We start from the raw sequence: 27,009 nt of genomic DNA on the forward strand, positions 1-27,009 counted from the left end.
ATACAGATGCCCCCCTTTGTGTGCGGTGAGCTGGAGAGAAGGCAGTCTATTTATTTTGGTGAAAAAAAAACCCCTAACATATATGGATTGAATCAGAATATTGTGTTGGATCAAAACATATTGTACATTTTGAGAATTCTTACATCTATTACAATACATTTTGAGCTTTGGACAATGTTTGGATCAATCGAGCCAGAAACAACCTTAAGCAGCCACCACTGGAATATTATTGCAGTAATATTATAATACTAGTAGCCTTATATTAGTGTAGCCTAATATTGATCGACAAATATTTAGAAATAAATCTGGTTCTGCCTGCCTGCCTCATCGCACTCTGCCCTGCTGCATTACCATGTATAGTATTTACATTCATAATGATCCTTTTTTGTTGCAGAGCTTTAGAGGCTTTAAGAGACGAACTGTCAATGATGCCAACTTGGCGACCTACAAACTAGATATAGCAATCTTGGAGCTATTGCGGCTAGCTACTTTCATTGGAAAGAGTCTCTAATTTTTTGTATGTATATATTTAATATATCCATCCCAAGCTTACCTACCCAACTGAATGAATTCACACATTCAAGTAAATAGAAAGACAGCACAGCATTCAAGTGTTTATTGAGAATTTGAACTTCAACGTTAATGGAAAAAGCTCCAAACTTTTCTCTACAGCCCTTAGTATCAAGAAATCCTTCTAGTTCCTTTTACATGTGGATAGGAAAACAGCACAGATTGTTCAGAATATATGAGGAAGCCATCAGGGAAGCAGCATGACCCAAGGCAGGACTGCAGAGACAGGTTCAGCCACGACCCGAAGTCCACGACGGGCAGCGTCCGGGAAAACCAAACTTGAAGGTAAGATATCAAAGGATGATCTTCATTAATTGCAGTGACAATTGAGTCTATTCTGACATTTGTTTGTGTGAGTTAATCTTTACCTATGATATCTGGTTGCAGAAGGGACTGCAATAGCCTGGATGTTGGTCATCAGAGTAGATGCCCTGCAAAAAGCAGTGAGACATAATAGTTGGAAATTCTGCCGTGATCACAGGTCGTTTTTTAAACAAAAAACAGTTACTGCTTCACTGAGAAGATATTACCTCCAATATGAAGCACATGTCGGACTTTTGAAACTGGACCTTTGAAGGAAAATACAAGGTGTGGGTCATGTGATTGTTTAATTACATGTGTATACAATTATCAATATTGATATGTATGCATGTGTTAAATAATCTGGATTGTTACATTTCTTTATCACAAACAGGAGTGTGCCTATCGACCTCATGTTCTGTCTTTTGCTTCTTTGAGACCCTGTACACTGGCTCCAGTGCCCCTTTGAGCAGCTCTTCGGCCTCATTGGTCCAGTAAGAAAACCTCTGTCCGTGGCTATCAAAATCACATAATATCAGGATGAAAATGTAAATCAGTGTCAAAGAAACTGTTGTCTATAAAGTAACATTTAAAATGTATGATTTACCCTTCAATCTGGTACCGTTCCATGAGCATAATGCACCACCATTTCCGGATCTGTGCTATGTCCCGCTAAAAGAAAATGTAACAATAATAAAGTTGAAAATGAATGGAACCTCATAATTTGTCTACTCAATGTTAGCCCCCTCTTCCCGCTGAAATACTAACTCAGAGGATAAATACTGACCTCGGTAAACCAAAGTGGAGCATCTGTGCTGAAGTTCAGTGCATACTGTGAAAGGATAAAGATCTGTTAAGTTATGAGTTTCAAAAACTAACAAAACCCCTTAAAAAAAAGTGTCAAGGGAGGAATTTACCATCAGTATGAAGACGCCACAGTCATTGCCGTGGTTTGGTGAGGCTAACCCTGTAAGAATTTGGAATATAACAGTGATGTTCATGGTCAAATGGAAAATAAAGACATGTGAAAGCAGGTGTATGAGATGGTGGAGAAATGTACCTTGACGTCTCTGCCGAACTTTACTGTCCACTGACCTGGAGCAATGCGGTGCGCTAGGTCACTGTCAAAAGAAATGATAAGACATGGGAATTGATTTGGTGAAGGAACGCTATACTCAATATAATTCATGTTTTTGGATTTCCTTACATTGAACTATTGCATGCCTTACAAGAGGAAAGTTATGAAAGCCACTGAACGGGGCTAAAACAAAACAAACAAAAAGACGTTTACCCGCCTCTGAACAAAGCTGAACTTGAAAACAACCTTTGAACAAGGCTTATAACAAAATGAACATTATAATTCATAGCATCCTGTTGCAGACTCTTTTTCTTTTGGTTCCACTAAGGACACTCCAGACTTTGTGGAAATGGAGATATATTATAAATGAATTTGATCAGATTCAGACCCCTGGTCTACAAGATGGTTACTGCAGTATTAGAATACTATAAACTATTTAGAACTCCCATACAAGCCACAGAACGGTAAGGGGGTAATCATGCTACAAAAACCTAAATATGTCCTTGTAGGAATTGTCCCCAAAGCCATCTGGCTTAAGAGGGTCGAGCAAATATAACTCTCTCTGTGCTGGCTTGATCAACCAGTGACAAAATAGCTGAAATTAGACATAATCAAACACCAGAAGAAAACCACACAGCACAACTTGTGTTCATTTTGTACATGCTGGTGAGATCATTTGGAACAGACTCACGCAAAGCAAATAGTGATCTGCCTTTCCTTGCTGCCGACTCCAGGCAGGGATGAAAACCATGTCCTTGGTGGCCAATTGGTCAGCCTAGTATTTTAAACAAGGGATTTTAAGTTGCTGTATATCAATTTCAAGAAACATAGGTCTCAAGCAACAGGAACTTACTGGAAGACTGGCCAACGCGTCAGCTGTTTTGGACTTCCAGGTAGGAACCACATACATATCCACGATGTATATATCTTTGCCCTATATTGATAGTTTTTCAAAAAAAATGAAATCTTCATAGAAGTATGTTCAACAACAAGAGACAACCACACTTCACGAGATTGGAGTTTCACCACTAAACAGCTATTTAGAAAAGATGTGTTATTCAAAAGAAAAAAGCAGGCCAATGATGTCTGTTGAAAACCGGACATGTCTTTGGCTTCTTGTACCATCTTCAGGCACGTGTTTCCAATCTGAAACAGTAACAACAGTAAGTTACCTGTGCCATTTATTTGAGACAAGATGAAGTTGGGAGGAAAGCTCAAGTATACCTACATTTGACTCCATGCACTGAGGAAGACCCAGGCTCCAAAAGTCCTCTCTGGTCAGGCACACATCACCCTCCTTCACAATGACCTCTGCTCCAGGCCTATTGTGGTCTAGCACATAGCTGCAAATAACAGATTGCAAAACATACTTCAAGCCAATAGAAAACATAGACAAATTAAAATCAAAACAATGCACCTCCATCACTGTGCATGAAGTAAACATATATCTACCAGCTTGTCTTGAATCGGATGTAGATCCTTTGCGTATTTCGCACCAGAGAGGGCATACTGGTGGTCAGCAACTGACCCCTCCGAATCCAACTTCGGTTCAGCTGTTATTAGATAGACAACAAATAAACAGTATTATTGAAGTACCACACATGAAGTATACCTAAAATGTGTCCTTGTATTGATAATCAAAATACCTCTCAACATAGGCCTGATAAAGGGCTTCAGCTGAGACACATTCACACTCTGTCTCAGCTGAGCTCCTGTTGAGCTCAACAGGGTTGCCACACCCTTGTTGGTGATTGAGGAAACCACATAAGGGCCAAACCAGTTGCACTCCAGTTTTCCACCTTTTCGGCCCTCCTTCCTCTTATTCGCTCTTAGGACCTCATCTCCAACGTTAATCAGGAAAGATTTCACATTCTTTCCCTTGCGTTTTTCAAAAGAGATTTTCTGTCTCTGTTGTGCTATTTGGATGTTCTGGTAAATCTGAGAAAGATATGTAACAGTTATCATTTACAGTCCTTAACATACGCTTGCATTTTTTAGGAGTTATTATGTTTTAAATATTGCCATTTTATTCTCACCTTCGAGTGCAAATCTGCAATGGTTGCAGCCTTTGCCTCAAGCTGCTGTTCTGCCTCATCAGCAGGCACCAAAACAGAGGTATCATCCCCTGTCATTGACTGTAGCATTTATAACACCCGGGACGCGAGGGTGCCTCCCAAACTGGGCCAAATAGGGCGTGCACTTGGTTGACCTCTGAAAGCATAACAATTCCTTTTAGTATCTCTGTTGAGTATTGTTTCCATCTGCATTTGTTACAACATTGTACCTTGAGGTGTTAATGCTCGCCACAATGCCCCTCAGATGTCATTCTGGTCCTCTCCACAGTACTTTGCAAGTGCTTTTTTTATGTTTGGGTTTGTACGCTCATCTTGGCCATTGCACTGGGGATGGTACGCTGAAGTGATGCAGTGTTTTACACCCAGTGCATCGAAAACACCACGGTTGACCTGCAGATGGTTTAGTGTACACCAATTACCTGAAAAATCGTATTACATTGTTACACATAACACATACACTGTATTAGATAGATTATTGTACCTCATTGACAAATTCCCGTCCTTGGTCGGTAATGATCTTCTCGAAAAGACCGAAATCGAGAAGAATATTTACAATCTTTTTTGAGACCTCAACAGCTGTTTTGTGGTAGAGCGTTTTTGCTACCACCCACTTCGTGAACAGATCAGTCGCTGTTAGAATGTATCTGCAATATAAAATGCAGAATGTTGTAAATACATACAGAATCACTGTAAATGATTTCCTTTCTTTTGAAACCAGATTCTTCACGTTTAGAACCTTTAAAGGAGGTCACATGCTTCAGCCCATCATGATAGTACCTTTTGCCCTTAGCAGTGGAGGGAAGTGGGCCAATGAGATCCACACCAAGGACAGTCCATGCCTCGGGAACATGAATGGGATGCAGTACGGGTGCAACCGTTTTAATGACCTCGTGTTGCTGGCAGCGGGGACACTCATCAACCTTAGCAAATATCATACATTTTCAATCAGCAAAACAAAAAACTTTAGGTATAAAAATGATAGAACAGAGAAAACTTTCAGAGGAGACAGAATTAAACTGTTAAAGTTCTGAAATATGTTTTCTCTGCTCTGATGGAGCTCAAACTGTCTCACTCTGTTTCAATGTACACATACAACACATTTCTGTAGATCAATAATCAGTCAGTCAAAAACTCCCACCCATTTCTTCACGTCCTCCCGCATAGTGGACCAGTGGTACGTTGCCAAAACCTTCTCGGTGGTGCGCCTTCTCCCTGCATGACCTCCGGAACCCAGGTTATCATGGCACTCCTTCAGGACATTGATAATTTGGTCCTTGGTGCACACAACCATCCTCTCATTGTCCTTGTATGTGTAGTACAAATCTCCAGCTGGCACGACAGGAACAAAAAAACAATCATTTAGACATGTGTAGAGATGACATTATGACTAAAAGCTGTTCAAGAAATCCAGTGGCAAATGTGGTTTAGACGTAACAACTACAGTAATGTAAAGTGTGTATAAAAAGAAAAAGGAGAAACAAGCTGTGGAGTCCTTGCGATTTACTGAAAAATGTTGGAATTGCAATATGATAAACCATTAGAGGTATGATCACTTTTGCACCAAAAAACACCATTAGATAAATAGATAGATAGATATATACTTTATTGATCCCTATAAGTAAAGGGATGTGATGATGTCACATGTACAGGGGGTTTATACCTCATAATAAAAACGTATGTTCGTGACTTAACCATGGTCTTATTCTGTTACTTACCTTTGATCAGGTATTGTTTGGATGCCCTCCGAATGAACGCCTTCCTTTTATCAGGCTTTTCAGTGGCGATGGTGAGATTGTGGTAACCACCATTGAGCACGTACTGCTTTATCTCAGCATAAAAGCTCTCCATTTCTGTCATGAAAGTTAAAATGTTCGCGGTAATTATGGGGAAGCGGAGGGATCTAGATCGTTCACACATAACAAGCTGTACCGAGTTCCTCCGGCTGCAGTTCCGCAGACGGCCGGTGTGTGGCAGCAGAGCGCTGGGAGCAGAGGGAGGTGAGTATATGACGGATATGACGGATGACGGATGCGACGGAAATACACCCGAACATATCTGGTAGGCCGAACATATCTGGTACTAGAGATGGCAAATCCGGATCATTTTATGGACTCGGAGTCTTCTGAGTCAATCATTGAAGAGATCCGGATCATGCGAGTCATTTGAGTCATTTGAGTCATATGAGTCAGCATGACCAAGACCGTAGAAATCCTACCGGTGAAACCGAAAAGTTGTTGCATTTAACCAGCATATTAAACTAACGTTACATTAACCTCCGCTACACAGTGTCTTTTGCTTTAATAAAACATGTGTGTGTGTGTGCATTTAAAAAAATAAGTGTTTTGCATTATATGTATATAGTTATTTTAATATGTTCCTGTACTTAAGCTAATTTTGCACAATTGTGTTTTCATTTAATAATAATAATAATAATAATAATAATAATAATAATAATTGTATAATTACATTTTATATATTCTAACTGTTTTGCAATTTTCTATCATTTGTTTCTTTTTGTGTGCCATGTTCAAAATAAACGAGTTTCCAAGTAAGATCCTTATTGGAAATGCAGATATTATTACAGGAGACTGTTGCACAACATGACCATTTTGTTAGAAGTCTACACTGAAACTTAATTTAGAGCCGGAAAAATCGCAGGATCCGTGAATCCAGGTCAATGATCGAGAGAGACCAGTAGCCTACGAGGACTCAGAGCCGTAACTTATAGCAGGCAGCAGATCCAGAGATCCAGCAGACTCGTCCCCATGCACGAATCTACAGCAGACTCAGCCCCTCCTCCGGCTCGCACGGCTCCCGCGAGTCCCACGGCTCCCGCGAGTCCCACGGCTCCCTCGAGTCCCACGGCTCCCTCGAGTCCCACGGCTCCCTCGACGAGTCGCAGCAGACTCAGAGATTTGCGGACTCACGGCTCACTCACGGCTCACGGCTCACTCACGGCTCCCGCGAGTCCAACGACTCACGGCTCACTCACGGCTCACGGGACTCTCGCGGGAGCCGGAGGAGGGGTTGAATTTGCTGTTGATTCGTGCATGGCGACGAGTCTGCTGGATCTCTGGATACAACAACTTTGTAATGTGATTGTACACGTTATAAAGAGAGTAAAGAGTGACGCAATTTATAGTTTTAATTGTTACGTCACATCAGGTGTAGGACTCAAAGGACTCGGGTTAATCGAGAGGGAGACTCGTCACGACCGGCTCATTACTAGGATCCGGGTTAATGATCCGGATGAATCATGACTCGCCCATCTCTATCTGGTACTGACACCGGACTCTCCTTGGACTCTGAGGGACAGCATGTGTTGACTTTAAGGGATGGGTGCAGGATCTGATCAGTCTTTGTAAACTGTAGATTCCTCACGGCTTCTATCAGACAACAGAACACACATGTGTTGTTTAGAAGAGTCTACTGCTCCATGTTCTGGAGCCTTAGTGTACAACTGTTTTATTAATACGAATTGCATTTGATGATACTTAATAATTATATTGAAATATTACATATGTATTCAATGAAAGATAAGAATAGCAAGAAAAAACAACCTGAAAGCCAAATGTATTTGACTGGAGATTCATAATAAGATTCAAATGTAATCTTAAGTCAAATCTACTTTGCAATAGTAAATCAAATGTACTTACACAAACTGAGTGTGACAGTAAAGTGTATTTAAGTGCCTTTAGTAACAAACACTTAACTGTAAGTAGAAGCTACTTGAAATATACGTTGTTACATTTACTTTCTAGTAAATCATACTCCCCGTTTTTTTCAGTGTACACAGTTATTAACGGCATATATATATATATATATATTGCACATAGTTGGTTGGTATTTAACAGCAAGGGGTGTTATAGTATGTGCTGGTGTGTGTGTGTGTGTGTGTGGGGGGGGGGGGGGGTCTAGGGGCTCTGCTGGTTAGTCTCACCGCTGAAATGATAGTGCAGTAGAAGTATAACGTAGCAGACTAAGGAAATAGTTAAGTTAAGTTATGTGAAAATAGGACTCACGCTGACCTTTGACCTTTAACCTTTGAAACCTTTATTGTCTGTTTGAGTAATAATGTAGAACGTATGAAATAGAAACGGCTCATTCAGACATCACTAGTCGAGCTGAGCGTTGAGTTTAGAGATAAAGAGCTAACTGGAACTCCCTGAAACAGAAAGCTAAATACTTTCAGCTTCACCTCCACTGCAGACCTGAGGGGGGGGGGGGGGGGGGTAAGATAAGAGATAAGGTAAGATGGAGCTTTATTAATCCCCTGTGAATTCAGGAGTTCAAACAGGGTGAAAAACAGCACAGATTCACAGATTCATAAAATCAAAAATAAGATCAAATATAAAAATACACATAAAAACAAGAAATACTCAATAACATGACTTTAAAGTACATTTCAGACAGAATTTAAGGTGTTTCAAGTTTTAACCTTGAGATATGAAAATAAGAACACATTATATATACAAATAGAACTTCAGTTTACTAAAGTAAAGACAACATATATCACTGAAATACAGGACACAGTGCAGAGCAAGCTGTGGGTTAAGTTCACCTTGTCTTTGAAGCACTTGTTGGTCCTCCGGGAACCAGGGTCTTGGAACCCTAACGGCACACAAAGGGGACTTAACCCTAAACTAATAAGCCTGAATAGTTCAAAGCAAAGAGCAAAGTCTTCTTGCTGGGTTACAAAGAAGTCTTCGTTGCAGCGGACCTGCAGGTTTCTGGGAGTTCGATCCAGATGTTTGGAGAACAATAACTCAACGCTAAAGACATGTTTCCATGTTATATCAATAAAGTTATGTTTATTTGGATTTCTTTTGAAAATTGTTGATATTGTTTTTTCTTAAAATGTGTGTTTGTATTGTATGTTCTGTAAAAATCAGCAGATGAATAAAAAATACAATATTTCTAATATCTTTTTAATTTATACTTAAAAGAGTATTTTTTTACATTATATGGTAGAAAATACATAAACATTTTAAAGTCTTATTCAAAACAATCATTTTCAGATTCACCCAGACATTTCCCTGATGCATATTTTCAAAGTGCATTTAGTAGAGTAGAGATATAGTGGAGATATTATCTGCAGACACATCAACCTGAAGCAGACTGTGTTTCTGGAGCTATACGTCAAAACAAAGCACAGTGAAATATATCACCAACACGATAGATGCACACTTTGAGACCTCTTCACACCGAGTTCAGATTCAAGCTGACCTGCTGATATCTAAATAACCTCACCATGAATCACTGCATCAGATATTTGTGAACTCACGATCACTTCCAGGCTCTGACACACCAACACCAGATCAGACGCCATGTTGTTAGCGCTGAGTCTGAAAGACAGGCTTCACCGTGGATCCTAAGTGTTCGGCAGCAGAGTCCTTCTGATTGGCTGATCACTGAAGGAGAATATTTCTGCACTCTCTCAGACTGAAGTTAGAAACGGAGTCACGTTTGGTTCAACCCTCACCAGCAGGGGCGGACTGGGACTAACATTCAGCCCTGGAAACTGACCCAGTCCGGCCACATGAAATGTCAAATGTTAGAAATCCGCTGTTTATTATTTAAAGTTTCTGATTCGCTCCTTTTTTCCTCTCTGTGCACAGCTCCAGTTTGATCATTGGCCTGTCATCAGATTTCATTTTTAGTTGCTGCTGTAGCGGAAGTTTAGTAAAATTATTTTTGATGAAATACTCCACCCTCCATAATTGCACTTGCTTCAGTTGCTTGCTACTTTTTAAGGGCAGTGATGACAGTTACAGTACGAACTGAAGTTGATGCGATTTGATTGGATTGTGAGGCATGACGTGAGCCTCATCTGATTGGTCAATCCCTCAATTTTTTTTCACCAACGGAAGCCAATTTCGGCTAGACTCCTCTCGCAACAGAGAGTGCAATCTACTGTTTCACCATAACATCTAGAGGGGCGCTGTTTCACTCTTTGTAAAATACTCAATGAGAATGGGGGAGAGACGGGCCGGCAGAATAATTACCGAAACTAAACGAAGTGTTTTTATGTATTTATTAAAATTATAACTACAATCCAAAAAAACAGGGGAAGCCTGGCTTCCCTTGGCCTCCAGGAGAAAACGCCACTGAGTTCAAGGGATAATTCTCACCCACCTCTTGCTCTTGCCCTGCACGTGTGCCAGGTTGAGCTGGTTCTTCCAGCAGCTCAACTCTGTCCCTCATCATGAACGCAGGAGGCTGGCTGTATATCTGAACTCAGCGCCCTCATCATTCTCTTCATCATCTTGCACTTGTTTTAAGCTGCTGATGATGATAGAGCTTGTAGCTGCGCTGCTGCCAAAAAGGTCTGTCAATTTGCGACATTGATATGCTCCACCTGCGAGTGACTTCACCTTTTTCTCTCTTGCCTTCTCGGCCCACCTTTTTCTTTTCGTTTTCTTTGATTTTTATTTTTTTAACCATGTTTTTTCATTCTCCCTGTCTGCGGCGGCGTCTAATCCCTTCTCTTCATGTGGCCGGTCTTTATTCTTCTTCGTGTGTGATTATTTGACATAAGAACCACACAACCGCATTATCGGCCGCTGTCGCCCTCTGTCGGCCGTCAGCGCAATTTAAATGATGACGTTAAACCTTTTTTTTTTTTAAGTGCCGGCCGCCAACGGCCCTTGACGACCGGCCGTTCTGTGGTTCTCCAGATTCTACAGATGGCCAGTCCGCCCCTGCTCACCAGGTGTTTGCGTCTCAGAGGGTAAAGCCCCTCCACCGCGTCGAGGTGGAGATTCAGGGAGAAGATGATTTAGATTAGAAGCAGGGGATGGAGGACAGTCAGGTGTGAAGAGCTCTGAGACGTGTCGGGGGTTCAGTTCAACATCAACACTCTCTAATGGTCTCTTCACCTTAGCTCTTTTAGATCTCACAACAAGTCCACCAACAACAACAACACCAACAACAACGAGACAACCCAGTCCCAAACCAACTCCCCACCCAACGTATCCTCTGGGACCCTCTGGTTGTTCATCGTTGGCGTCTCCATTCTTCAGATGCTTCTCAGGACCCTGAGGACAGAAAGAGCGAGCAGTGAGGAAACGACTGGACCTCCCCTCATGTTGGAGAACAGCTGATCATGAAGGAGATGAAGAACAGAATCTGTTTCCTCTCCAGTCTCATGTCAGACATTATCTACCGATCACAGAGCATCAACATCATCTTTAAACCAATGGAGGAACTCTTCAGGAGAAACACAGACTCACCTTCAGAGACGGTCAGATTGACGGAGCGCACCAACTCTCTCACGTTTCTCTTCCTGCGATTATTGGAGTGAGTTAGTAACCCGACACTCGTACGTTCCCGAGTCGTCGATGCTGACGTTCTTCAGGAGAACAGAAGCGTCTCCGTTCTTCATCTCTGGATCTTTCAGCTGAACACGACCGTGATAACGTGGATTCTGGTAAGCTTTCCATCAGCCTGTTTTCTCTGAAGAAGAAGACGGAGTCCTCCAGCTCAGGTCTCTTCCACTCTAACACTCTGATGGCAGCATCTGTGACACTGTTGCACTGAAGAGTGACGTTTTCTCCAGGCTCTGCCCTCACCTCTTGATTTCCATTTATTTCGAGCGACTCTAGAAAATAAAGGCAAAAGTCAGTCATTTGATTGCGATCAGTTCATTCTCGATTAGTCCCACTGTGTGTCCTCATTAAACTACACAAAGGATGTGTAGTGTTGTCATCCAGAAGATCACAACGTAAAGGTCATTTAGTGCACAGGATGTTCAACGTAAAGATCACAAACACCTGTGTGTAGTCTAGAAAGGCCACTACAGATCATTTAGAGTTTTATTATTATTACATTTTTAAGAGACTGTTGTTAAAGGTAAATTACTATTATTCATGAATTATGATTATTATGCATTTCATTATTTATTGTTGTTATTAATAATTTTGTATAAAGATTATTATTGATATTATTTATGAATCCGTGGATCTACGGTCCAATTGTTTTTCTTTATTAAACACGTAAACGGAAGAGCGTCTGGGAGGCCTTTCTGCTTTCACCTTACTAATGGTCTCATGGTCCTTGGAGCGAGGGGCGGGGCCAAACTCACGGAAGTGATTTCAAAACAAAAGCACTCGTTTGCTAAAGTCACACTTTGAATCACTGCAGTATTGAAGTACTGAAGGAACGGTGATTATTATAAACAAGGTGCATTTAGCGATCTCAACGGAAACAGACACACATTGAGCCCAGAGAATGAACGTTACTAAGGCTGTAAATATAATAAGCCTGTGTCTAAAATGGAGAACATTGTTAGGAGAGTTCAACTACACAGCGGTTCTGCACTGCGGTCACTCCGCGTCTCTCCACTTTGTCTTTTCAAATCAGCTGCTCTTCATTCCTGCTATATTCAATGAGTGATACAAATATGTTTTACCACAAGTTCTTAAGGAACCTGACTCTCTTGGACTCGGTTCTAGTTTGACTTCTACCAGAAATAAAATGAAGTACTTTACTGTGTACTTTGTGAGTAATCCTCTGTCAGAGTTCCCCTCCTTAGTAATGCATGTTTTCTGCTGTCTTTGATGAATGATACAAATATAATTGTACAGTGGTGTAGTGGGCGTTGGACGCCGTACCCCCACTTATTTGGAGCATGATCTTTTTTTCAATAGTCTAATAAATATAAAATCATTGCCAGTCTTATCAGTTGCAAGTGTGTATTTGTTGTAATAATGACAAAAACATAATACATTTCACAGTAATGGCCTATAATAAAAAATAAAAACGATTTCCTTCAAAAATGATGATTCGTCATCACGCTCGTGACCCCGCGGCGGTGAGCTGGCCGTGGGTGTGTCAGTGACACACCCACGGCCAGCTCACCGCCCGCCGGTTTTGCGGCAGCTCTTTCCCTCAAGAACTCTAACGAAACAGCTCTATAATGGAAGGAAAACGTTTTTTACTTGACTTCTTTTCTAAAAAGAATATAATTCACAAGAAGAAAGAGGCTAGCACCGAAGCTACAAGTGAAGCTGCTAGTAATACATCATCAGAAGAGCCGCCTAAAGACGTGGATAATGCTAGCTAACGTGCACTTGTGTGTGTGTGTGTGTGTGTGTGTGTGTGTGTGTGTGTGTGTGTGTGTGTGTGTGTGTGTGTGTGTGTGTGTGTAGCAGTGCTGTCTGCTTATTTGCAATGTAGGCTAGGCCTAATCAGAATAATTTCAAGTCCAGATTCAATGTTTGCATTAGTAGGCTATGTTTTTCGTTTCGTTTATTTAATAAGTTAATTTCAGGACAACTTTGGGAATTTAGTTTGTTTGTTATGAGTTTTAAATAGATTTTGAAAGTGGAGATAGAGAGAAGCAGCGCTGTCTGCTTAGTTGTAGTTTATGCAATTTAGGCCTATACATTGTTGTAACTTATGTGCCAGTGTGTCCATGGTTTTGAGTCTGTGTGTGTTGAGCGCAGCGCCGTCTGCTTTTTGAAGTACAGTAACTAAAGTAGGACTAAGCATACCGGTAGTTTATGTGGACCTGCATGTCTGCCCGTTTTGTGACTGCACTGCGCGCGTGCGCACTTGTGTGGCATTGTTTGGGATGACCCAGAGCCCTAGAGAGATACTTATCTCTCTAGGGCTCTGGGATGACCTAATTAAAATAGCGTCCCCCCAGTAAAAAAATCCCCACTACACCACTGTAATTGTACCATTAGTTCTTAATGAAATTGATACTGTTTGACTTTGTATTAGCCTACTAACAATACATTGAAGTACTTTACTGTGTACTTTGTGAGTACTCCTCTGTCAGAGTCCCTGCTGAGAACAACATCAAGCCACTTCTGCTCAGTTTGATGAGAGGAATTCTTTTTTGTTGCCATTAGTTCTTCGTGAGATTGATCCTGTTGGACTCAGTATTACTGAAACTACCCCCACAAGTACTATGAAGTACTTACTGTGTACTTTTCCAGTACTCCACTGTCAAAGTCCCCTCCTGAGAACAAGAATGCATGTTTCTCTGCTGTTTTGAATAAGCATTAAAAAAACCTTTCTTCATGAGACTGATATTGTTGGACAGAGTATTTTAAGAGGATGGTAGACTTGATGTCAGCAACACTTCCAGTCTTCTTATTACAGACACATGCATTTCCTAACATTCGGTCGATATGCTGTAAAATGTATTATCTCTTGGATTTACACACGGCATCTATTGCACGTCTGTCCGTCCTGGGAGAGGGATCCCTCCTCTGTTGCTCTCCCTGAGGTTTCTCCCATGTTCCCTTTAAACTGTGGGTTTCTCCGGAAGTGTTTCCTTGTACGATGTGAGGGTCTAAGGACAGAGGGTCTGAGGACAGAGGGTCTGAGGACAGAGGGTCTGAGGACAGAGGGTCTGAGGACAGAGGGTCTGAGGACAGAGGGTCTAAGGACAGAGAGTCTAGGGACAGAGGGTCTAAGGACAGAGGGTCAAAGGACAGAGAGTCTAGGGACAGAGGGTCTGAGGACAGAGGGTCAAAGGACAGAGAGTCTAGGGACAGAGGGTCTGAGGACAGAGGGTCTGAGGACAGAGGGTCTAAGGACAGAGGGTCTGAGGACTGTGTGTGTGTGTGTGTGTGTGTGTGTGTGTGTGTGTGTGTGTGTGTGTGTGTGTGTGTGTGTGTGTGTGTGTGTGTGTGTGTGTGACCCTGTGGGCATAAAGCTGAGGTATGATCGGTCATAATTAAATAGTTTACACTTTTTACTTTTGGCCACACTTGTGCAGCCCTACAAATGAACTGAGATTACCACACAGATGTTCTTTAGCAAGTGTGAAGAGCAATGTTGATTTAAAATATACATTTGAAGGTTGGATATTTGTAAAAAAAAATCTTGTGTATACATGTATATTAATAATTTAAGATTAATTTGTAGTACTTTCTATTTGTATCGAGTCATTTAGTGGCATCAATGTGTGCATTCGATACAGATAATGGAGCAGATTCTTTAGGGCCTCATATACAGAATAGCCCTTAAGGTCAGGCCCCCCCACATATCAAATCCCAACGTAACCCCTGGAAGCAGCATACCTGTATTAGTCCCACAGAAGGGACATTTACATTGTTACAGCAAGAGCCAAAGATAGCTTAATGTTAATTAAAAGTTAAAAGGCATTACATTTGAAAGATAACAAATTGAAGTTATAAAAAATACACATCCAGTACCAGTAACAGTTGTGAGATAGTAGCCAGGCGATAGTATTTAAAAGCAGGATATATTGAACAGTTACATTTATTACATGAGGTGAATTGAGTTGTCTAACTAAGGGGAGCCAGTAATAATATAATATTTATAAAGCTGTAAATATATATATATATATATTCACATAAGTTGTATTGCAGAGCAGGTGTTGCTGTTATATGTGTGTGACAACAAAGACCTGCAAAAAGAAACATCTGGCTGCATTTCAATGATATTTTAGCACCGAGGAGTCAGGCATAGGTTAGCATGGTTAGCATGGTTAGCATGGTTAGCATGGTTAGCTACAGAGTTTGCATTGTGAAGGAAACAAAAGACAAACTATTATTATGAAGTGGCTATGAAGTGAACATACAGTAGACTGGTTTAAACAGTATAGAACAAACCGACTGCATTAAGCTACATAGAACAAGACCAATAAACAAAGGAAGTATGCCGCATCTCATATGGACCCGCGTGTTACAGCCATACGTGGAAGCTAACACTTTCGGTGAAAGCTAACAACAAACCAAATTCTGATTATCGCCTTACCTCCTGATGAACTGCTGATCGACAGGACCACAAACAGAGCTAATGCTAATTGAGCCATGAAAGTGAGTTTAAGAGTTTAAGAAGAGAACTTAAACTAACCATTCGTCACAATGCTCGGCTCAAATAGGTGAAGTGAGGCGAAGCGGAAGTCACGTGTAACGGTAAAATGGGAGGTTCAAGTGCGGGGATCGAAATGCAATCTTATTTGAATATATTTAAGCTCAGACCATATGATTCTGTAAAAACAGGTTTACACATACCAGAAATGTGCCTTGCTGTATTTGGTTCATACATAAACACCGGTATAGACTATACATTGTACTAAGAAGGAAATATATATAAACAATTTTTAAAAAACTATTATGACATTAAGATGAAGAAAATGATTTGCATGAAATATAAATATACCCCAAAAGTACGTTAGTGTACCAAAACACATATATATATATATATATATATATATATATATATATATATATATATATATAAAGCAGCAAACTCACAAACAGCAGTACTGCATAAAGTACTACATAATTCCAACACAAACACACAGAGATCATACAAGCAGACTGACCTGTAGGGAGCAAGCAGAGGACCAGGAGGCTTTAAACAGACCGACAGGAAACAGATCTCAAAGTCTCAAACTCACAGAGTACCAAGACTGAGGCACTGACCGACTGCTGGAATGACCTCGCCTGAGAACCAAAGCGCTGCTGTTCAGTGGGTAAGGAAGTGGCATAAACTTAGCATATGTAAACATGTAAATAAAAACACGCACACACCCTGTCAGCAGTCACTGTTGAGCTCTATGAAGAGAGAAGGGTTTGCTGCTCAAAATACAGTGCTGCAGATAACTGAATATACCAGGGAAATCTTTCACAAGGGGATACAAGCACTGTAACTGGCACGTGTACTCCATGGGGGTCACTCTTTGGAGAAAGACCCTCAACGATCAAAATGACCACCAATGATGGCTTGGAAAATATCAGTATTTGTTATAAAATGACACCTGCCCTAAATGAATGGTCTTGGTGTCAAATCCTACATTTATGACATTTAGGCCATACATTCAAAATGATCTGCCTGCCAATGGATATCTGGGTACGTTCAAATGCATTGTGGTTGAGGTGGTAGAGGTATTTTGCATTGTTTGTAACCTAACTGGTTGGACCACATTTAACATTTGAATACAATATGTGCACACAGTATGTATTTCCCCTTTCGCCTCAATTTGGACTGGAAACAGTTCTCAGATCACCTCCCCCTCATTTATTACTAACAGACTCTGGACATATCTACTGTGAGTCTCTTCCTTCTCTTCCTTTAAGAGGTCCCTCCTTACCCGGACATGTCTACTGTGAGTCTCTTCCTTCTCTTCCTTTAAGAGGTCCCTCCTTACCCGGACATATCTACTGTGAGTCTCTTCCTTCTCTTCCTTTAAGAGGTCCCTCCTTACCCGGACATATCTACTGTGAGTCTCTTCCTTCTCTTCCTTTAAGAGGACACTCCTTACCCGGACATATCTACTGTGAGTCTCTTCCTTTAAGAGGACACTCCTTACCCGGACATATCTACTGTGAGTCTCTTCCTTTAAGAGGACACTCCTTACCCGGACATATCTACTGTGAGTCTCTTCCCTCTCTTCCTTTAAGAGGTCCCTCCTTACCCGGACATATCTACTGTGAGTCTCTTCCCTCTCTTCCTTTAAGAGGTCCCTCCTTACCCGGACATATCTACTGTGAGTCTCTTCCCTCTCTTCCTTTAAGAGGACACTCCTTACCCGGACATATCTACTGTGAGTCTCTTCCTTCTCTTCCTTTAAGAGGTCCCTCCTTACCCGGACATATCTACTGTGAGTCTCTTCCTTCTCTTCCTTTAAGAGGACACTCCTTACCCGGACATATCTACTGTGAGTCTCTTCCCTCTCTTCCTTTAAGAGGTCCCTCCTTACCCGGACATATCTACTGTGAGTCTCTTCCCTCTCTTCCTTTAAGAGGTCCCTCCTTACCCGGACATATCTACTGTGAGTCTCTTCCCTCTCTTCCTTTAAGAGGACACTCCTTACCCGGACATATCTACTGTGAGTCTCTTCCTTCTCTTCCTTTAAGAGGTCCCTCCTTACCCGGACATATCTACTGTGAGTCTCTTCCCTCTCTTCCTTTAAGAGGTCCCTCCTTACCCAGACATATCTACTGTGAGTCTCTTCCTTCTCTTCCTTTAAGAGGACACTCCTTACCCGGACATATCTACTGTGAGTCTCTTCCTTCTCTTCCTTTAAGAGGACACTCCTTACCCGGACATATCTACTGTGAGTCTCTTCCCTCTCTTCCTTTAAGAGGTCCCTCCTTACCCAGACATATCTACTGTGAGTCTCTTCCCTCTCTTCCTTTAAGAGGTCCCTCCTTACCCGGACATATCTACTGTGAGTCTCTTCCCTCCTCTTCCTTTAAAGAGGTCCCTCCTTACCCGACAGGTCCTACTGTGTTGAGTCTCTTCCTTCTCTTCTCCTTTAAGAGGTCACGTCCTTACCCGGACATATCTACTGTGAGTCCTCGTTCCTTCTCTTCCTATTAAGAGGTCCCTCCTTACCCGGAACATATCTACTGTGCAGTCTCTTCCTCTCCTCTTCTTAAGAGGTCCCTCCCTTACCCGGGACATATCTAATGGGAGTCCTCTGCCTCTCTTCCTTTAAGAGGTCCCTCCTTACCCGGACATACTACTGTGAGTCTCTTCCTCCTCTCTTCATTTAAGAGGTCGCACTCCTTACCCGGACATATCTACTGTGAGTCTCTTCCCTCTCTTACCTTTAAGAGGTCCTCCTTAACCCGGACATATCTACTGTGAGTCTCTTCCCTCTCTTCCTTAAGAGGTCCCTCCTTACCCGGACATATCTACTGTGGAGTCTCTTCTTGACCCGTCTCTTCCTTTAAGAGGTCCCATCCTTAGCCCCCTACCCGGACATATCTACTGTGAGTCTCTTCCCTCTCTTCCTTTAAGAGGACACTCCTTACCCGGACATATCTACTGCAAGTCTCTCCCTTCTTTTTCTTTAATTGCCAATCATATGCTACAAATACAGGTAAATGTTCGCTTATGTCATTTATTATCAGCCCACTCTTAGCACTGTCTTTTCCATGACCTTTGTAAAGATATGGTGGATCAATGTTGCACAGGTTGATGTTATTCTACTGGGCTTGGTGATTAGGGGATGGAGCCCCCTGCTGTGCAATGCATCCAGGAAATCAGAAGTTGTTTTGTGTTTGGATTCATTTAGAAGGTCGATGTTAAAATCCCCAGAAATAATACATGTTTTATTTTCATTTAGGCCATCCATTAATACTCCTAAACTATCTTTAAACATCTCTACATTTGAATCCGGTGCTCTATACGCACAAGTCACAACGACATTTCTCTTCCTTTCCATTTCCATTTCTATAATTATGCATCCCATTAAATCATCAGTCTCAGTGTGCATTTTAAGACGCTGTATTCAAATGTATATCAAAATATGATATACCATACAAAACAAATTATATTGGTTACATATACAAATAGATTCATGGACAATTTACAAAATAAAATTAATGAACTCTGATTGTTGTTAAGACTTATTTATACAAAAACAATCTTAACATGAAAAGTGTATTGTTGTTTATTATTAAGATCATTTTACAAAGTAATATTGCCATCTAGTGGCGACCTTGTGCACTGCATGGTGAATAAAAGACTACAATTCCCAAGTTGCAGCCAATTCAGAGACAGAGGTGGTCCACCTGTGTGGAAGATGCCGACACAATTATTACAACTATTTAACGTTTATCATCCAACAGAAACATAAAGAGAATCTTACTTTGCTTCAATAAACGCTTTTATGTTGAGTTGTGCCTCTTGTGTTGTTGTGTTCACTCTGACTGAGAGAGTATTCTCTGAGTCTCATTTGAGTGGAAACTATTTTATTTGTATTAACCACAGAAGCCTTGTAGCTAAGAGTAAAACTGATAACCTGAAGGATTAGCAGATGTGTTTCAAAAGGTGTTCAGAGTGGTTGAAGGAAGCGGTGACAGGAAGGAAACTGGTGTGGGCTACTTTCAGAGAAACAGTTTGATGCCACATCACAAAGAGGTACAATGGATCCAACAAGTCTTCAACGCCTCGTCTGTAAGTACAATCTTTATACTGTTAGCATGAGGGAAGGCGTTCAGATATCATAAACACACCTGAGAGGTCACTGACCTGCACAACAAGCATCCAGAGTCTGGAGAGATGGAACTCTCTTTACTGACTGGTACGTTCAGGAGGAACTGCACACTAATATGATTGTTGTGGTGCATTCAAGTGCTGAAAGAGAAGTCTGGTATTTCCTCAACTTCTATCCAGTCTGACTCGTGCTAACTCTGCACTACATGAATGTGTTCTAAAAGCAGCATACAGACCTGTTGAAGTGTCCTGGGTGTCGCAGTAAACTCACACTGTGGTTTCTCCTCAGTCCTCACCTCCCTGCTGAGCTGCTCCACTAACCAGGGTCAGTACACTTTCTCCGTCTCACAAACTCAGAGCTGAGTCTCTGTTGACCTGATGCATCACTCTCAGAGTAACTGAACTCTTTTCTGTCCTCACAAACTGAACTCTGCATGTTAGATTCATCAGTGAACATATCAGTGGCTTCTTCTTCTTCAGTGTTTTATAAATCTTCCAGCTCGTCTCACGGTGACTCCAAGCAGCTCTCAGGTGTTTAGAGATGAACCTGTCTCTCTGAGATGTGAGGACGCCTCTGAGGGATGGACTGTGAGGAGAAACACGAGCATTGATAACAGAGCTGAGTGTGGAGTCGACTGGGGAACATTTGCTGGTTTCTCCTGTACCATCGACTCCTCTGACCCTTTGGACAGTGGAGAGTACTGGTGTGAGTCCACAGAGGGATCCACCAGTAACACCATCACCATCACCGTCTCTGGTAAGATCAGCCTCTCAACAAACTCTATGAGTCATTACATGTTTCCATCAGCCGACCACAGAGCTGCTAGCTTGTGCTAACCACAGGGTACACAACACACATTCTCTCATGCAAAGCAAATGCTATCATCCACTACACCTCAGTACTGTAGGGACTAGTAAACATCATGTTTGAAGTTTTATTTCTCTCTAGAATATTCTAATGTTCTTCTTAAGTACTACAACTCCAGATAGTCCTCACAAGGATACAATAATAGGCACAAACATGTCATGTTGGTTCTGTCTCTTCAGGTATAGAGTTGATCCTGTCAGAGTAGATGTTGTTTCTGTCTCTTCAGGTATAGAGTTGATCCTGTCAGAGTAGATGTTGTTTCTGTCTCTTCAGGTATAGAGTTGATCCTCTCAGAGTAGATGTTGTCTCTGTCTCTTCAGGTATAGAGTTGATCCTGTCAGAGTAGATGTTGTTTCTGTCTCTTCAGGTATAGAGTTGATCCTGTCAGAGTAGATGTTGTTTCTGTCTCTTCAGGTATAGAGTTGATCCTGTCAGAGTAGATGTTGTTCTGTCTCTTCAGGTATAGAGTTGATCCTGTCAGAGTAGATGTTGTTTCTGTCTCTTCAGGTATAGAGTTGATCCTGTCAGAGTAGATGTTGTTTCTGTCTCTTCAGGTATAGAGTTGATCCTGTCAGAGTAGATGTTGTTTCTGTCTCTTCAGGTATAGAGTTGATCCTGTCAGAGTAGATGTTGTTTCTGTCTCTTCAGGTATAGAGTTGATCCTGTCAGAGTAGATGTTGTCTCTGTCTCTTCAGGTATAGAGTTGATCCTGTCAGAGTAGATGTTGTTTCTGTCTCTTCAGGTATAGAGTTGATCCTGTCAGAGTAGATGTTGTTTCTGTCTCTTCAGGTATAGAGTTGATCCTGTCAGAGTAGATGTTGGTTCTGTCTCTTCAGGTATAGAGTTGATCCTGTCAGAGTAGATGTTGTTTCTGTCTCTTCAGGTATAGAGTTGATCCTGTCAGAGTAGATGTTGTTTCTGTCTCTTCAGGTATAGAGTTGATCCTGTCAGAGTAGATGTTGTTTCTGTCTCTTCAGGTATAGAGTTGATCCTGTCAGAGTAGATGTTGTTTCTGTCTCTTCAGGTATAGAGTTGATCCTGTCAGAGTAGATGTTGGTTTCTGTCTCTTCAGGTATAGAGTTGATCCTGTCAGAGTAGATGTTGTTCTGTCTCTTCAGGTATAGAGTTGATCCTGTCAGAGTAGATGTTGTTTCTGTCTCTTCAGGTATAGAGTTGATCCTGTCAGAGTAGATGTTGGTTCTGTCTCTTCAGGTATAGAGTTGATCCTGTCAGAGTAGATGTTGGTTCTGTCTCTTCAGGTATAGAGTTGATCCTGTCAGAGTAGATGTTGTTCTGTCTCTTCAGGTATAGAGTTGATCCTGTCAGAGTAGATGTTGTTTTGTCTCTTCAGGTATAGAGTTGATCCTGTCAGAGTAGATGTTGGTTCTGTCTCTTCAGGTATAGAGTTGATCCTGTCAGAGTAGATGTTGTTTCTGTCTCTTCAGGTATAGAGTTGATCCTGTCAGAGTAGATGTTGGTTCTGTCTCTTCAGGTATAGAGTTGATCCTGTTCAGAGTAGATGTTGTTTCTGTCTCTTCAGGTATAGAGTTGATCCTGTCAGAGTAGATGTTGGTTTCTGTCTCTTCAGGTATAGAGTTGATCCTGTCAGAGTAGATGTTGTTTCTGTCTCTTCAGGTATAGAGTTGATCCTGTCAGAGTAGATGTTGTTTCTGTCTCTTCAGGTATAGAGTTGATCCTGTCAGAGTAGATGTTGTCTCTGTCTCTTCAGGTATAGAGTTGATCCTGTCAGAGTAGATGTTGGTTCTGTCTCTTCAGGTATAGAGTTGATCCTGTCAGAGTAGATGTTGTTTCTGTCTCTTCAGGTATAGAGTTGATCCTGTCAGAGTAGATGTTGTTTCTGTCTCTTCAGGTATAGAGTTGATCCTGTCAGAGTAGATGTTGTTTCTGTCTCTTCAGGTATAGAGTTGATCCTGTCAGAGTAGATGTTGTTTCTGTCTCTTCAGGTATAGAGTTGATCCTGTCAGAGTAGATGTTGTTTCTGTCTCTTCAGGTATAGAGTTGATCCTGTCAGAGTAGATGTTGGTTCTGTCTCTGTGTTCAGGTGGATCAGTGATCCTGCAGAGTCCTGCCCTCCCTGTGATGGAGGGAGATGACGTCACTCTGACCTGTAGAACAAAGATGGCCGACCCCCCCTCTGCTGATTTCTTCAAAGATGGCGTCTTCATTGGGACTGAGTCTGATGGTCACATGACCCTCCTCCATGTCTCCAGGTCTGATGAAGGCCTCTACAAGTGTAGCTTCCAGAGTAAAGAGTCTCCAGAGAGCCGGCTGTCTGTCTCAGGTGAGGAGCTTTGCTTTGGTTTCAGGACTCACTCCTTCAGATGTTCACCTGACCAGGTGTGATTCTCTCTGCAGAAAAACCTACGACCTCCATGGAGCCGCCCACAGCCTCCTCTGCACCTCCTGCCTCCTCCCTCCACCTTGTGTTCAGGCTGCTCCGCCACCTGGTGGTTTTCTGCCCGTACTGCATCTGCACTTACATTGTGGTGTCTTTGTATCGAGAGAGGGCCAGAGGTAAGAAACTTATTTTGTTCAAATGAAACCCATTTAACTAAATGAGACATCCGCCATTTTAAAGCTACATTAATGAAATATGACATTTAGTGCATCTGCATCCTTGTCTCTTTTATACAGGATTGCACCAGAAATCGACCAAGCTCTATCATCGGGTCGGGAAGTTCTGGTGTTGATATTCTTAACACATTTTCTTTCTGACACCAGGAAACGACTCGTCTGTCTCCGTGGCGATGACCCCGCCCACCCACGCTGAGCAGGGATTGGATGATGACTGCGATGATGTCATGTCTGCTGTCACCACGGAGCATCAGTTCTGATCTGAAGTTAAAGAAGTCTGAACTCCTCCGTAGATCAGAAACTCCACGTGTTATAGTTCTTATGGGGTGATATAATTACACATTGTACTATTATAACTTGAACACCATCTTTAAATTGGTTCAAAAAGATTGTTTGTTTTTGCTAAACAAATAATTCTGTGTTACTGAAATAAAGTATATCTTGCAAAGACCTTTTCTACAAATATTTCAAATAAAAATCTGTTCAAAAATGTTTGCACACTCTTTTAAAATTGATAGTACTTTTACTCAAATAAAATGTCTTTAAAGTGCCTTTACTTCTGACCCACAATCCTTTGCAGATACAGATATACAGGAATAGCAAATGGTCAAAAAGTTTCCAATACTTTGGAAAATATTAAATTATTTCACATTTCAGGTAAATCTACTTCGTAGAAAATGAATAACAGATTACCCAGAAACATCCCTAAAGCATATATTTTAAGTATTTAGTAGAGATATACTGGAAATATTATTAACTTTAAATTAATGCTGTCAAAATTATCGCGTTAACGGCGGTAATTAATTTTTTTAATTAATTGCGTTAAAATATTTAACGCATTTAACGCATGTGCAGAATGGCCCGCCCCATACATCCCACCAGTGGCAGCGCTAGGGTCTGGCTGCTAGGGTAGGCTACACCCATACCAAGAAATGGCTTAGCCCCACCATGAACAATGATGTTAAAGTAAGCAAAATAAAGTCTGCCAACTCGCGCAGAGAATTGCACAGACAGCAGTTAGTAAGATTGATTTCAGCCACTTGTCTGGAAATACCAAAGACCAGAAACGGTTTTGAAAACTTTTGTCACGTAGTGATCGTCTTCTCAATATAACACCTTTGATAATGTCTTCTGGCCAATCAGAATCAAGATAACGGCGTGGTGTTGTTGCAGGAAGTCCCGACGGAGAATACTTTTGCTGTAGTACAGGGGTGCACATAACTGGTACGCAGGTTATGTGCGTAATCTGAAATGCGTACCGTCACTTGTGTCACAAAGCGCATTTGCGTACCGACGTACTTGTGAAGCTTTTCCAGAAGGCGGTTAGATCGCCGGACGACATAGTCGGTCTCCGCGTGCACAGACAGGGCTGCTGTTAACGTCGGTCTGTACAACGGAATTGTGCCAAAACTACGCCAACCGGCTGCGGAGGGAGACTCCCCCCCTTCACTGGAGAACTGAGCTAAAACAGCTGATCACAACGTTCACACTCTGTGGTCACGAAGTACTCCACTAGCCCCCCCCCCCCCCTGTCGACTTTCCTGAAGTACTCCCCCGTTGATAGAAATCAACACGTAATGAATTAAGACCCCACGGTTTGATGATTGATAGGTGTGTGGGTTGTCTTTCATTTTGACACGCAGAAAAATGTTATAATAAACATAGATACTGTATGTTAAATGGATATATCCGCCTTCTTTCATTTATCTTTCCATTCCCAACAATATACATAAAGAAATGACATATTTTGGACATAGGTCGAATGGTGATTAATCATGATTAATTAATTTTTAAGCTGTGATTAATCTGATTAAAAATTGTAATCGACAGCCCTACTTTAAATACATAAACCTGAAGCAGACTATATTTACATTTCTGCAGCAATAAGTAAAAACAAAGCACACGTGAAATATATCACCGACACGATAGATACACAGTTTAAAACCTCTTTACACCGACTTCAAGATTTGAATGGAGCCTAACCCCTAGTTTCCACCGGGTCTGTCCGCGGCGCGTTACGGCTGCGCCGCGGTGTTGGTCCGGCCTCCTCCGGCGTCATACCCTACCGGGCGCGTTTCAGAAGCGTTTCAGAAGCATTACGGAAGCGGAGCGTCGTGCATGCCGGCTCGCAGTTCTTGTTGATTTGGGCATATTTCCTGGACATTTGTACTTCTACAAGAAAGTAGGCTACGTAGTTAAATGGTTTATTTTTGTGTCTGTTTAAATCGTGTTTATTGTTGTTATTTCCTATTTTGTTGTGTTGTAGACTACAGACATAATTATTAATAATTGTAATAGTCCAGTTAAAAAAATGAATCAAAGATGAGTTGCTGTATTTTAGTGGTAAAAAAATGCATTCATCATCATAATTATTCTATATCATTTACACACAGTGCCTGTAAACCGAAGGAGAACGCTGGCCTTTATTCTCCTACTGGAAAGACTACAGAGGAGGGATGGGGGGAGGAGAAGGAACCAGTTTTGGGGAGTGGGCCGGATGCTGTCACCGTTCCACTTCCTGCCCGACATTACCTTACGGCTGCGTCGCGTCGAAAAATAGACTTCAATCCTATTTCGAGCGGAGCCCAGCGGCGAGACGCTTCTGGGACGTTTCTGAGCCGTAACGCGGCGCGTCTGGTGGAATAGCACCCATTGACTAGAGTGGCCGCTAGTGTTAATTTCGTTGACTAAAACTATGACGAAATATGTTCGTCAACAACCTTTTTTTCCATGACGAAAACGAGATGATGACGAGACGGCACCGACGGCAGTAAACAATAACTGCAACGAAATCATCATGCAATATCGTTGACGAAAAGTGACGAGACGAAAATGTAGTTTACTAAATAAAAACTATGCCAAAATCTCTCTTTACTTTCGTTGACGAAAAACGAGGAGACGAAATATTATCAAAGATAACGTTACATCTCTGATAGTCAGTTTTTCTCCCAGCAGTTCCATTTCCGGTGCTGCGGCAGGGCAGCAGCTGTGTGTGTCTGTGCTGCGCGCGGCGGTAGATTTGAATTACACCGGGCAGCGGCACACTGTGAACTGTCAGGAAGACTCGGGTCTAACTCATGGTCTAACTAACCTTATTCAACAGAAAATAAAATGGCAACAGGGCTTGGGAGCAGTGGTCGCACTCGCGTTAACCGAATACCCCCTGTCAGCGCGAGTGAGTGATAAATTGTGTACTCGACGGGTAATAATGGATTATGACGGAAATGTTACGATCCTGTCCGTCAAAATGACTGACAACGAAAAAGTCTAAAGCCACCACTGCTTGGGAGAAAGAAACGATGCGATATTTGGGCCCATTTTCGCTACAATGAGGCTGAGATAAAAAGCGAATGCATTGTTTCATCAGAAGCAGGGGCGGACTGGCCATCTGGAGAATCTGGATAACCACAGAACGGCCGGTCGTCAAGGGCCGTTGACGGCCGGCCCTTTAAAATAAAAAAAAGTGTTTAACGTCATCATTTAAGTTGCGCTGACGGCCGACAGAGGGCGACAGCGGCTGCTAATGCAGTTGTGTGGTTCTTATCTATCAATTAATCACACACGAAGAAGAAAAAAGACCGGCCACATGA

General features: G+C 41.8%; 2 protein-coding genes across 5 annotated transcripts in view; one reads left to right on the forward strand and one right to left on the reverse strand.

Annotated features, from left to right (window-relative positions):
• Positions 1–16,349, reverse strand: part of LOC117537791 — a 219,467-nt gene extending 203,118 nt beyond the window's left edge. Inside the window, exons 1-2 of one of the 3 annotated variants that reach the window (XR_004567772.1) lie at positions 16,334–16,349; positions 11,256–11,623 (exon numbers count right to left, since the gene is read on the reverse strand). The gene's annotated coding sequence lies outside the window, so the exon portion shown is untranslated. Of the gene's footprint in view, positions 1–11,255; positions 12,544–15,759; positions 15,779–16,333 lie in introns of those variants that run through there. The other 2 variants (XR_004567771.1, XR_004567770.1) reach the window with 2 other exon arrangements.
• Positions 16,350–19,439: 3,090 nt separating this feature from the next.
• LOC117537790 (low affinity immunoglobulin gamma Fc region receptor II-a-like) lies at positions 19,440–23,862 on the forward strand. 2 transcript variants are annotated; one of them, XM_034203160.1, is made up of 6 exons: positions 19,440–19,917; positions 20,181–20,350; positions 20,456–20,713; positions 22,887–23,126; positions 23,201–23,359; positions 23,567–23,862. In XM_034203160.1, exons 2-6 carry the CDS (start codon positions 20,335–20,337, stop codon positions 23,677–23,679), a joined length of 786 nt encoding a protein of 261 aa, XP_034059051.1. In that variant the 5' UTR covers positions 19,440–19,917; positions 20,181–20,334; the 3' UTR covers positions 23,680–23,862. The 2 variants fall into 2 exon arrangements, with proteins under 2 accessions (XP_034059051.1, XP_034059049.1); XM_034203158.1 differs by having other exon boundaries at positions 20,246–20,281.
• Positions 23,863–27,009: the final 3,147 nt, after the last annotated feature.

The sequence above is a fragment of the Gymnodraco acuticeps genome, unplaced genomic scaffold, assembly GCF_902827175.1.
Source record: "Gymnodraco acuticeps unplaced genomic scaffold, fGymAcu1.1, whole genome shotgun sequence".
In the NCBI taxonomy this organism is placed as follows: Eukaryota; Metazoa; Chordata; class Actinopteri; order Perciformes; family Bathydraconidae; genus Gymnodraco; species Gymnodraco acuticeps.